This window comes from Ascaphus truei, chromosome 3 (assembly GCF_040206685.1).
Source record: "Ascaphus truei isolate aAscTru1 chromosome 3, aAscTru1.hap1, whole genome shotgun sequence".
In the NCBI taxonomy this organism is placed as follows: Eukaryota; Metazoa; Chordata; class Amphibia; order Anura; family Ascaphidae; genus Ascaphus; species Ascaphus truei.
This window is the reverse complement of record NC_134485.1, coordinates 35,716,855-35,730,859: the sequence shown is the minus strand read 5'-3', so window position 1 is coordinate 35,730,859 and position 14,005 is coordinate 35,716,855. Positions and strand designations below refer to the sequence as shown.

Genomic DNA, 14,005 nt, shown 5'->3' with positions numbered 1-14,005 from the left:
GCTGGGATATCCTTAAAACCTGTCCTGTTGGTAGCCCTTGAGGACTGGAGTTGGCCACCTCAGCCCTAGAGAATACAAACAGTAGCTAAGGATGAAATTGCATAAAGTGAAACAGCTGCCCATTTAAGAGATCCCTGCGTGTAATCCAAACATTCTACTAATGCCAATTTAGAACTACAGGGCACATTCAGAACCAGCAATGCCCCTCTGCCCTCCCCCAAAGAAGTGAACCTATTAGATCATGTTGTGCTTTTAAAATCACTGTTTATCAATTTCACCAGTTTATTTCACTGGCATCAGATGTCAACGTGACAGCCATTTTAACCTTCCGGTCAACCAAATTGTCAGCTAATGATGCCTCCCCCGGATTAAACAGAAGTGAAAAAAGATGGAGCCGCTCATTTATTTATTAATATTTATTTATTTTATGGTGCTTAGAACAGATTGCAGATTTAAAAAAAAACAAAAAACAGAGGCTTGCATACATTGTACAAGGAGAATCTGGACAAGATAATTTTATCGTCAGTTAACGGTAATAAAAAAAAAACGTATGAAAATAAAAAGTTTATGCTGCAGATTCCAGCTGTTGGTTTTGTTCCTCTGTGACCTGTGAAAAAATTATTTGGTTAGCATATTTTACCAAGTGAAATGCTAGAAGTTGAGATAACACATTCATGTGGTGAGTTATACCGTCCCATTCCCTGCCAAAAAATGTGCAGCAGGCTGGGCAGCACACAGGGGGCTGAGAGGTGTATAAACGCAAAGAAAAGCTGGCACCCTCCCAGCGGAGATCAGGAAAACTCAACCCCTGAGTCTTGTTAACCTGCAAAGTGTACGCCAGCTTTGGCCAACCGGTCTTTTTTTTTCTCTTAATAAACTTTTTCTTTACATTGTTTTAAAGGAGCAATCCAAGCAATAGCCTACTTGTGTGGTTTTTTTTTATTATTATTATTTTAATAATTTTTGTAGTATTAGATTTTACTTACTACCTTTCTTTTATTTTTAAATTCAACTCTTAATGCCATTTTTAATGAGCTTTGATATACTGATCATCCTTTGATCTCTATAGCAGGTTTTATTAGCACAAATACCCAGCAGTGTAACATCAAAGTGTAACATTTAAGTGTGTGGCAGAGTTAATTTTGGAGTTATAATCTCTGGATGTTTTCTTTCCATATCTTTAATCATTGATGCATTCTGAATATCTGGTCTAACATTCTGACTTATTTCTTCAAACAGGTATGTGTGAGCTGGATTCTACTATCAATTGCTACAGATTGTAAAATGTATTAATATTGGTACAGTATGTGTGAAGTGGATTCTACTATCAATTTGCAAGATCTTAAAATTGAATTAACAATTTGGTGTGTCTTAGTTGATTAGGCAGACCCCTCCCTTAATTATTAGTCAATGTGGCTGTATTTTAGATTACTTACGGCAGGATACTTTGGCTGTGAGCCATATGGCTGTGTAACATTTAAGTGTGTGGCAGACTTAATCTTGGAGTTGAAATTGGAGGTGAAGATTTGAGGAAGATCTGGACTCTGAACAACAATTTTACAACTGTGAGAACTTTACTTTCTAAAAGCTGTGATTAATTGTACGCTTCCTATCCTCCAATAACTGGCCAGTCTCTCCTCCTGTATCACTATGCCCCCCCTATTTATTTTTCTGTTTACGGTTTCCTCACTCCTTTGTGAGCATTTCTGTTCTCTACTCTCCACTCCCCACTGCACATCCCCACTCCCCACTGCACCATTATTTATACACCTCTCTCCCAACAACTTCTTTACCCCTCAATAAAAAACACCCACACAAATCCTCTATTCACACCCTCTATCTACTCCTTCCTGCTGCTGGGGATCTCCCCTAAGCCTGAACCCAGACATACACACCTGATCTTACCCACGCCTCCCTGCCATCTCTTCCCCTGTAAATGGTGTTAACCTTTTCATTTAACACTGACCAACCTTAAAACTTGCCCCACAAAATCAAGCATCCCAATAGCCTGCACTCATGGCTATTGTCCCACAGTCACTTATACCACCCATTGTGGCCAAGCACACCCATCTACAGCAATTATTCCCTCACCTGCTATCTCTGTAAGTTTCCCCTCAAACCTCTTAGATTGTAAGCTCTTCGGGGCAGGGATTTCCTTTCCCATTGTCTGATTTTTTGCTGCACTTATTGTATTTTTAAAATTCCCTGTACTGTATTCTTTGTGAAGCGCCGAGTACACTTTTGGCGCTATATAAATAAAGACATACAATACAATACAGTGCAAGATCTTTGTAACACTTTCCTGTTTGGGATAATTTGTTGCCAATATTCCCAGCAGTTTGAGCTGCAAACTGTAAAAATAGATAATGTTACCTTAGTAATCCAAGAATACATTGTAGCTGCTGCGTTACACTGACTGAAACTGAAAGGTAGCCATTTAGTGAACCCTAGGAAACAGGCTTTTGCTGATCGATCACGGGAGAACAAATCGATCGGCAGCTTAGGTAATTAGTTTTCAATAACGTTAATTAAATGCTGCATATTTCAAAACAAAAAAAAAGGATTCTGTTAAAAAAAAAATTAAGATGCTTGGATTGCCTCTTTTAAAAGGTTTAATCATTTATAGTTTTAGACGTCATCTCAGAAGAAACAAAATCTGGATTACTACAGATGTAACAATATACTAAACAAACAGAAAGGCCACCCACAACATACAAAATGACCCAACATATAGTACAATACTTCAGTGCAAATCTGCTCGTAAGGGTCATTTAGTTAAACCCTTTCGTCAAAAGGTTATAAGCCTGCAGCCACTTCACGGCATGACCAATCCGCAGGTCCCAACACTACCTGGTAAAACCCTCATGTATATTGAACATATTACACAGACAGCACTGGAAAGAGTAAGGAACCTTTAAAAAAGCAATCCAAGCGGGCAATTTATTTATTATTTTTAACATAGAGCTGAAACATATTAATTTCAGCCCTGGGGACCCCCTGCTTCCCGAGATACATCCATCCATAGGGGTTTCTGGTATCTCTCTGCCTTTTAAAGCCCCTGGTTACGTGGGCCAATAGGAAGCCACACCGCATAACGTCACAGGTTTCCATCTGCCCGCAGGGTGCGGGATCTTTGAAAAGCAGCCATTATGTGATCCTGCTAATTGAGCGGCTACTGGCACCCCCTGCGGAGGTCTATATCAGGGGTCACCGGAGCAGAGATGAATGGGGTGCAGCTCCGGAGACCCCCTGCTTCAATCCCTTGTTAAAAAAAAACCAGGAAAACATGGAAGGTTCATCTTTACATCTTAATTTTAAAAACAGAGACACGTAAGCCTGGTACTGTACCACTTGTTTTTCTTTTAATTAAGTAATAATCCCCGAAGAACAGGGCATTACTGGCCAATAATACACACTTTTGTATAGTTAAATAGATTTTTTTATTAAAATAAAATGGTAAATACATGAAACCACCTCTATATACGCTTACACTGCAGATATCTATATCACACACTGCCGCCCCTCTGTACACACACACACACAGCAGCTCAACAGACACAAACTGCTGCTACACACACACACACACACAACAGCACACCACACACAGCAGCTCTACACACACACACACACACACACAACAAAGCAGCTTTATACACACAAACTCTGCTGCTACACACACATGCTACACCCATAAACACTGCTGCTGACACTGACACACACACACACAACAGCTCTACACACACACAAACTGCTGCTACACATACAACAGCACAACACACACACACACACACACTGCAGCCACAATAAAAAATGCAGCCACTTACTAAACTTTGCACCCCCCCCCACTTCTACACACAACACAGCACCTCTACACATACCACTGCACCTCTATACACAACATACACACACACACACACACACACACACACCACCTCTATACACAGCACCTATACACACAACATACATACACACACACACCACCTCTATACACAGCACCTCTACAAACACACACAAACTGCTGCTACACATACATGCTACACCCATAAACACTGCTGCTGACACACACACAGCACCTTTACAGATATACAACACACACACACACACACTGCAGCCACAAAGAAACTGCAGACAGCCACTTACTTATTTGCTTTGCAGACTCCCCTGCCCCCCCCATCCCCCACCAAATCAACTGAATCTGCTCAGAAAATCTCAGTCAGCTCGGGAGGGGGAGGAGTCGACCCGTGGCTGATACGTCCTGACCAATCCCCTGCCCTGTCTCAGAGCTGTTACTTCAATCAGACGAATCTTAAACACATTGAAAACTACACATTCTGCTGCTTAAATTCCGGGCATTACTGATTATCCAATCAGAGAGCAGGGTTTTCAATAATGCCCTGAATTTTACTGCTTTAGCCTATAATACATTATTAATCCCTTCACTGCCAGAGGTGTCAGCAACACGTGCCACTAGTGGCACCGCCAGCAGCAATGCGTGCTTGTGTGGATGCTCACAGAAGCAGGTTGCACTTGATACGGATTCCCGTCTATGATTAATATTAGCTCAAAAATGTAACAAAATATTAAAGCGGCAACATACAAATGCCATCTACAAATAGCACACTATCAAATATTACAGGAGAGGTCCCTTCTTAATATATTATATTTCAACACTTTTGCAAGTTAAAGTCTACATCTGGATTTGTTAAGGCCTTTTTCATCTAGTTTAAAACCTGTATTATTTTGCCCTGAGTTATGTCCCCCTTAAATATTTACTGCTCATTAAACAAACGGTAAAATATAAAATGTTTGTCTAAATTTAGCATAGGTTGAACTTGATGGATTTACGTCTTTTTTCAACCTCATCTACTATGTAACTAAAATCATAGTAAGGGTATGGTTTTCCCTTATCGAGGGCTATTTTGTGGGTGAACCCAAAGGAGCGGCATTCTGGCTCCCTTCTTAGAGAGCAACAAGACGCTGCATATCGGGATTAGGAAATGATTAGGAATGGGGACAGGACACTAACTGGGACTGGACAAATATTTTTCTGTCACACTTCTTTATTTAAGCCGATCTATTTTAGTGTAGATTTAAATCGTTTTTATTCTTTGCTTAGGATTATCGCACCCTACAAAACACCAATGTCCGTATCGATATAAAAATCGTATTTATTCATTACACATAATGGTTTGCAGCACTGGAAAGGTGAGCTGTATTACAAACACTATGCGACAGTCTGGGGCTCAGTAACAAATCTTACGTTCTAATTTCCAATTGTGTGTTTCTGACACACGGTAATGAGACACGATGAACGTGTAAGGCGTTTCTCACTGGAATCTCTCTGAAACAATGTACTAACCACTTACTGCTCCCTCCTAATACCACGGAATAAGCATTACTGCATTCATTAGCCAACTGTTTTGATAGTGACACTCCAATGAAACTCCAGTCTGCTTTTGTCTACCACCGGAGACATTCGTTATTTGGGCAATTATATTTTCTTATTCTGTCTGGTACAGTAAATGTGCTTTCTTACACTGTTTTCCACTGCAGTATGGTTTAATTAGGGTTTTTCATTAACCCTATTGCTACAGATTGGTGTCACACTCCTAGCCAATAAATGTTGCAGGCTTCCCCTGGAAGAAATGGAGCTAAATGTGTCTGTACATTGAAATGTATGTAGCAGAGGTAAATGTTGTAATCTTACCAGTCTCTGCGACCTTTTCCGCAACTTCTCCCAGACCGTGTGGTGCGCCTGCATTAAGGATATTACAGTTAACCCAATGGTAATCAGGTTATATTAGACACAAACCAATGCTACCGTGGCAAAGATGGAAAAGACCTGTGTTAATATCTCTGCTGCAATTCAATTATTTCATCATTTTAATTTACAGCAATTTTGGCATTCCTCAAAGTACTGTGAAATGCCGGTATTGATTGCCACCTTCATTGTCCGTGGAAGACTATCCAAATAATAAGGGGATATTTATATATGCAAAAACTAGTTAAACCAGTTAAACCAGTTCTCAACTCCAGTCCTCAAGACCCCGCAACAGGTCAGGTTTTCAGAAGATCCCAGCTTCAGCACAGGCGGCTCAATCAGTCCCTCCTTCAGCACAGGTGGCTGAATCAGTGGCTCAGTCATCGACTGAGTCACCTGTGCTGAAGCAGGGATATCCTGAAAACCTGGCCAGTTGGGGGGGGGGCTCTTGAAGGCTGGAGTTGAGAACCCCTGGGTTAACCCCTACCAGAGGCCTGAAATGCAATCCAATATGCAGTCCGTGACATTGGCAAAGAAAGCGTTAAAAAAAAAACAAAACAAAAAAAAAACCCCCGCTTCACATTTTCTATTTGTTTCTCACACAATTAATCACGCTCACTCTTCACAATAAGTTGCATGCTCCGCGTGACACTGCACTGGGATGATGCAAAGGATACAAGACCAGATTATGCGGGGGAAAGCGCCACAGTTTAGAGATAGCAAATAACTTGGTAATTAAGGAGAGAGGGAGATAAGGGACGCCGTATTGAACTCCAGCTAAAAATGAACAATGACAACCGAGCAAACTACACATTGTGATTTAATGCACAAAGAATGCCAACGCCAGCGCTCCGCGCCACTTGGGGCATATCTTAAGTGTTTGCAAATCATTTCTTTGTAATTATTCTTCCAAAAAGCACAAAGGCAGATCCACAGCTGTTCTCACAAGAGAAACCCCTTCTTTGATTATATTAAATGGCAGCAGTTGAAGGTGTCACTCAAAGAAATCAATGTAGCCAGAAGAAATCTGCTTTAAAGACGTAACCCATGCATGCGATTTTTTGTTGTTGCGATTTTTATTATTTTTGACATAGGATTGAAGCAGGGGGTCTCCAGAGCAGAACCTCCTTCATTTCTGTTCCATGGACCCCTTGGTTCCGGAGATACTTACCTCAATGGGGGATGCCGGGAGCCGCTGGCCAATAGGAAGCCTTGACATTATCAGGATTGGCTTCCTATTGGCCCATGTGACGCGGGAGCGCTGAACTGCGCCGAGATACTGGCGCCCCCTTTCTATGTGTCTCCGGAAACAAGGGGTCCCTGGAGCTGAAATGAATGGGGTTCAGCTCTGGAGACCCCCTGCTTCCATCTCCTAGGTTAAAAAATAATAACAAAAGTGAATGAATTGCTTATTTAAGGATTCACATGTTCTCCTTGCAAGAGACTTGAGATTTTTTTTGGGGGGGGGGGGGGGGGGGGGTTAATTAGTATTTCAAGTATTTTTTCTCTTCCCAATAAAAAAAGTTTGTAAAAATGTCAATATTTGTATTATCCTTGTTTACCTTTGGCGTTTTCATTTTGGTTTAGCCATTAATTTAAACTAAATGTAGGGGGCAGTAGGACTGCGGCCCACCAAAAAAATGTGTCTATTTATTGGCACGCCTGAAAAAAGGTTGCCCACCCCCAGTATAGATAAACAGTACTCTAATAATTACACAGCATGGCATGTAGCCATTACACCTCCCTTATAGGCTGACATGGTTATCAAACTATACTCGTTAAATAACCCTGCATTAGTAGGAAACCTCACTCATCACTTTCGTGTTCTGTTCATCCACCCGGGATTATTATGTCTGTTATCCATTTAGCCCAGGGGTGGCCAACTCCAGTCCTAAAGAGCCACCAACAGGTAAGGTTTTCAGGATATCCCTGCTTCAGCACAGGGGGCTCCATCAGTGGCTCAGTTGAAGACTGACAGCCATCTGTGCTGAAGAAGAGATATCCTGAAAAACAGACCTGTTGATGTTGGCCACCCCAGATGTAGTCAAACAAAGATTTAAAAAACAAAGATTAAGCACACACACGTTACTAAATAAAAATCCTTACCTTCAAATGCCACGGCAGGGACAGACCCTGCACTCTGCGTATATGTTCTGATGGGATATTTGGGAGGGAGTGGGCTGCGGTCACTTCGTACTGCTGACAAAAGCTTGTCCTGGGGATGTGAGGTCCGTCACCGAGGTCCACAAAGTCACCAACTCTGATGAAAGCATGAAGAACAGGAGCAAATGGCAGCCGCGCATTATAATCCCATGTGGCCAAGAACAGCAAACTAACTATTTCACACAAGGGCTGTTGCGGAAGGTGGAAAAATCGAACAATAAAAAGGAGCAATAAACGGCCAGAAACAGAACTTTGATGGTAAAGATGACAGAAATAAAAATGTACTAATGCAATCTAAAATATTCAATGTAAAACATGAATGTTATCGCAGAGCGACCAGACAGTCGCATGATGTGGCTCGTTAACCCAATTCTAACAACCGCAATTCTACCACGGAAGCCGACAAAAGATTGTATACTACTAAAGTGCTTTCTTGGACAATAGGCACCTTTATTTGTATACAATCTGTCCGGACGCAGGGAAAGAGAATTACTGACCTGTGCACGGTTACTACTCCTTGAGGGTTTTGTGCAGCTTTTTCTTCCACCATAATCATTTTGTATCTAGAAAAACAAACATCTCGTGACCACACTGTTGTGTAACGGCTTCCTGCGAATCCCACTTCCACTGAACACAGTTGTGCCGGGGGAGCACTTAGAGATGACACAGTGACACGGGGATGTGTTGCCACAACACTTGTTATCGAGCACTGAGGCAGTAAAGTGGAGAAAGGCCAGGAAACCGAAGCGCGAGGCCAGACAAAAGGTGGCAGCCAGAGTAGAATAAATGTGTAACATTTGCTTCGCTGCGTGTGCCTGCTCTGTGTTGAATTGCAGCCCAATCACACTGCGTAGGGCTGGTGTCAACAATCGTTTTCCAACAGAAATACGGGAGACTTGGTGCTAAAGTTTAAATGATTTATTTTAAATCTCCCAGTGATCGTTTCAAGAAATTTACAAGGTAATCATACTGAAACTGCTATGATTCTCTCCTTCTCTATTAATCAGGCTGCCTCTTCAATTTTTAAATCAATGGCTTACAATTAAATCCTGTAAATCCTACGAAATTATCTTCTGCCCAGCCTTCTTCCCTCGGCACTTTTGCACTAAGCTTGAAGCTCTCTAATTTCGGTCCCTCTTGTTTTTAGAGCTCTTGCATCAGAAAGTTTCTTCATTCAATATTCCCAACTTTGAAACGCTCCTCCCAGCAGTGCTCACCAAGCGCTCATCTACCCCCTTCTGAAACGCTTGATTGAAGTACTCTTTCAAGGAACCATATTAATAGGCTAGAAAACATTTAATAAACCACACTCTCAATGGCCTTCTCCAATGTAATCAAAGTCCTAATGCACTTACATTTTCCCCTGGCCAACACTGTCTACATACCTATAATGTTAATGGCGGCATACAGATGGCAAACTTTATTAAACATTCAAAAATAAAAATATATCTTTTGCGTTTGTTCAGCACCAAAAAACAAAAAAAGAACCATTAACAGCAGCTGCTTTTTGCCTGTCAGGAACAGCATCAATCCTGTGTGTTCGGTGTTATAGTTTCTATTCTTACCAAGATTGGAGCTAGAAATAATATTCCATGATACTTTTTACTTGGGCTTCGATCATAAACATAGATTTGAGTATTGTACCTCGACTCTGCAACCACATAGTTAAGAATTAAAATAAATAAAGCAAGCTGCAATATACAGTGCATTTTAGTTTGGAGATTGTGTTCATTTTATTTTTGTGTCCATTTTTAAACGGTTTACCACTGAAGTGTATCTCGCCATGTCTGATGATGTAGATTGCTCGATAACAGCCAAGAAACATGTTGCATGCATTCTCTGGCTAACATGCTTAAGGGGCAGTTCAAGGACGGGCTTGGAAAAATCGCAGGGGCCCGAGTAAACCGAGTGCGGGGACACTTGCCCTCCCCGGAGCCCCACCTGTGGAGTGATTGCGGCAGCGGCGGCACTGAAGGGAGACAAACCAGGGGATCCAGACACGGCCATTGGGCCCAACTGGAAGTCAGGCCCGGTTTCTGTGATTGCCGCCTGTAGGCGTTGTGGGGGCTGTGCAAGCGCGGGGCCCGGTGCAGTCGCACCAATGGCACCATCAAGCCAGCACTGAGCAGTTCCCTCTATTGTGCTTTTGTTGCCCACTCTCTTGTGCTGTCACTTCCTCCATGTTGAGGGATACAAAATGGAGGTTTAAATATTCCACATCACGTGGGCTAACACGAAGCCACAACTTCATCCGTCGCGGCTACGTATTGACTCGCCTGAATTTAAACTTCCACGAAGTATCTCAGGAACCGGGATCCCCGGGGCTCAAATTAATGCGGTTCTTCTCCGGGCAAGAGGGATCTTCTGCTTTTAATGTGTTCATAGGAAATAAATAACTTTGCAGGATTTACATTACATTGCCAGGGGGTGTGCAAAGCATTGCTACAGTGAAGGTAATGTCTCCAAAAAACTCAAAGGTTTAACGCAGGGGTGGCCAACTCCAGTCTTCAAGGGCCACCAACAGACCAGGTTAAGCACATCCCTGCTTCAGCACAGGTGGCTCCATCTCCAACTGGAGTTGGCCATCCCTGCCTTAAAGTACAAATTCACCAAGAATGTATTGTATATTTTTTTTTTTTACATTCCTGAACTGAAGGTGACAGAGAGCGGGACTGAAGCAGTTTTACATCAGGGGACTGCACGCAGAGGTAATTCAGCTCTTTAATAATGTATTACATCATTATAATGTGCAAATGTCTAGCACAGCACAGAAAAGATAAATATTTTAAGTGCAAAGAAATGGATACTTGTCTAGGTTTCCGCTTTGCATCCACGTTGTGTAAATTGTCTGCACTGTTTCTTCTTTAAGCTTATTTTTATTGCTGGGATTCTCCAATAGCATGACCTTCCCAGACTGTCCTACCTGGGATCAATCGAGACACTACTCTGGGTGGAGCCAATGAGTAATTGCAACCTGTTTCTGTTGTGATTGCACGAGGGCCAAAAAAAGGGGCCATTTCTGTTTTAGTATACTTCAGTTATACTCCCTGGAACAAAACTGAATTGAATGTTCAAAGCAAACGCCAACTTACTCATTATGCTGAAATATTTCTTTGGCCACTTTTTCTTCTACTTCCAGCGATTCAAATGGGAGATCCCTGTGAAGAAGGTTAAGTGCATCTTTGGTGAAGGAATGGAGGTTCTCCTTAAATAAAAGGACACATTAAGAACAGTGTGAGGTCGGCATCAGAAAACTGCAGTGTCTAAGCCTCAAATAAATGGCTGCATCCATCAATCAAAAATACAACTCTCAATGCTCCTTCAGAGGTTGAATAGGGAAGTTTATTGTATGTATATCTTTATTTATATAGCACCATTAATGTACATAGCACGTGACAAATCATATAACAAATACAAATAAACACATAATGGTGACATAAAAGTGACATTTGGGAAAAGGAGTCCCTGCCCCGAAGAGCTTACAATCTAATTGGCAAGTAAGAAGAACGTAGAGAGACAGTAGGAAGGTATTCTGGTAAGTGCCACAGAGCTACTCATATGCTTCGTTAAGGAGGTGCATTTTAAGATGGGTCTTAAAGGTGGATAGAGAGGGTGCTAGTCGGATATTGAGGGGAAGGGTATTCCAGGAGGTGTGGGGCAGTCGCTGAGAAAGGTTTAAGGCAGGAGAGGGATTTAGACACAAAGGGGTAGAGAGAAGACATCCTTGAGCAGAACGCAAGTCAGAATGGTGTATAGTGAGAAATGAGGGCAGAGATGTAGGGAGGGGCAGAAGAGTGTAAAGCCTTAAAAGTGAGGAGGCGAATTGAGTGTACAATACGGGATTTGATAGGAACCCAGTAGAGGGATTTCAGCAGGGGAGACCCTGGGACAGATTTAGGAAAGAGTAGAGCGATTCTCGCAGCAGCGTTTAGGATAGGTTGTAGGGGAGACAGCAGGAAGTTACAGTAGTCAAGACGGGAGATAATGAGTACCTATGTCAGAGTTTTAGCAGTAGAGCAACAGAGGAAAGGGTGTATCTTTGTAATATTGTGGAAGAAAAAACGACAGGCTTTAGCTACCTTTTGAATGTGAGAGGAGAGTGTGAGAAAGGAATCAAGTGTGACCCCTAGGCAGCGTGCTGGGTGTATAATAGTGCTTCCAACAGGAATGTAGAAGGAGGTAGAAGGGCCAGATTTGGGAGGAAATATGAGGAGCTCTGATTTTGACATGTTAAATTTAATTCAGAAACTTGGGTCTGTACAGCAGGTGTAAGGTCAGCATGGAGGTCATTAGTTATTTTAGTGAGGGCTGTTTCAGTGGAGTGAGCACTCTAGCAAAGAAGTCAATTTTCTGTCAACTTTAATGTAGAATACCGAACTATTGAGCACACATCTGACTCTCTTGCACCAGTCCAGTTCTAAGCTCTGGAGCAGGGAGACGATGAGGAAATAATGGCTTTCTGAGCCCTTTTTTGGAGTGCGGGCAAAGTGACCTAATCCTCCTCCAGATACAAGTCTTGTTAATGGGCCTGTAAATATTACTGCTGATGTGATAAAAGATATGTCTTTGCTTTGAGTCCTCATGGCTAATGAAGCATATAGATACCATGTGTCAGAACTGGTAACTACAGGAAAAAGTCCATGGGCAAAGTCACAATAACACATACAAGCAAAAAACATACCCGTGTTGGTGTCCAATCATCCAGCCTGCTATCCAATACCACATCATAGCAGAATGCTCCGGAGATCACTGGATGCATCATGTTAAAAAACAATAATAATTGAAAAATGTTAGAAGAGTAATATTAACTTGACAAATGTAATATAAAAGCAGTCATTAACACTTTCCTCTACCAATGAAAGGGGGCAATATATGAAAGAGAAAACATATTACACAGAGACAGAGACAGAGACAGAGACAGAGACAGAGACAGAGACAGAGACAGAGACAGAGACAGAGACAGAGACAGAGACAGAGACAGAGACAGACTTTTTAGTGCAGAGAATTGCAGAAAAAAGATGGGTAAAGAAACAAACATTCCCTGCATGCAATAAATTACCATTTTAGACATGTCAAAATAATTTTGCTCATGTTATTTCTAAACTCGTGAACTGAGCCCATCTTAAGGAAGAAAATAAAGATGAAAATATACATGGTAGGAAAAAAAAAAACAACAACAACTCTGGGGACAACTCAGAATCTGGGACATTGCAGGCGTAATTTATGGCAGGAGATTTACAAGACAGTAATAGTGTGGGGGGCGGCTCACTGCAACACTGACCTACTAAATATAGTCAATTAATCTAACATAACATTTGCCAAATGATGGTTATTCCTGGACGGATCTAAATGAGCAGTCCCAATTAGAAACATTTACTTTATGTTTTAAGTCCTTCACTGCCAGAGAAACTTGTAACACATTGCACAAATATGGCGTGTTCCTGGCCCCGTGGGGCAATGATGGGGTGAATCGTAATGAAAATGTCAGGCAAAAAGCAGAAATATAAAAAGAACAATCAAATAATACATATATAGTTAAAAAGTGGTGGTTATGGGAGTCACCTAATTAAGCAAATAATGCAATCAAGCAATTACAAACTTGCAGTGATCAGGGCAAAGTCTTAAAAAACAAACAAAAAATAAATAAACCAAGAGAATGCCATAATGGGAACCATGTAGGAAATATCTTCCAAACATAGTATGCACATCCCCACACTTTGCACTGAACATATGTGCATCAAATATAAAAGGAACCATTGGAGAAGGTCACTAGAAATGAGCGAACCAATCCAAATCTGTTTCCCTCGGATTGTTTAGACCAAATCTGTCCCCCCCACCAAAATCCATCTGTGGATTGGGTACTAAAAAAAAAAAGAGCAGATTCATTCAAATCCGAGCGGAGTTATAAGAATCAAAACTCAGATTTCATATTGAATCCGAAATACGTTGCCGGACTGTTTAAAATCCACACTGATTAATCCGAGGAGGAGAAGAGGATGAGACTTAATTTAGTACGGTCTCAAGTTGGATACATATATATATATCCCCTCAAACGTCCCTCCAAATAAATTAGGGAGACAT

General features: G+C 41.6%; 1 protein-coding gene across 1 annotated transcript in view; it reads right to left on the bottom strand.

Moving 5' to 3' along the window:
• Positions 1–401: 401 nt before the first annotated feature.
• The window catches only part of MRPL39 (mitochondrial ribosomal protein L39), a 28,444-nt gene continuing 14,840 nt past the window's right edge, over positions 402–14,005 (bottom strand). The window contains exons 5-10 of the mRNA XM_075593951.1: positions 12,606–12,673; positions 11,017–11,129; positions 8,422–8,487; positions 7,868–8,021; positions 5,708–5,755; positions 402–607 (exon numbers count right to left, since the gene is read on the bottom strand). Of these exons, the coding sequence (XP_075450066.1) occupies positions 566–607; positions 5,708–5,755; positions 7,868–8,021; positions 8,422–8,487; positions 11,017–11,129; positions 12,606–12,673 (491 nt within the window). The 3' untranslated portion in view covers positions 402–565. The remainder of the gene's footprint in view (positions 608–5,707; positions 5,756–7,867; positions 8,022–8,421; positions 8,488–11,016; positions 11,130–12,605; positions 12,674–14,005) is intronic.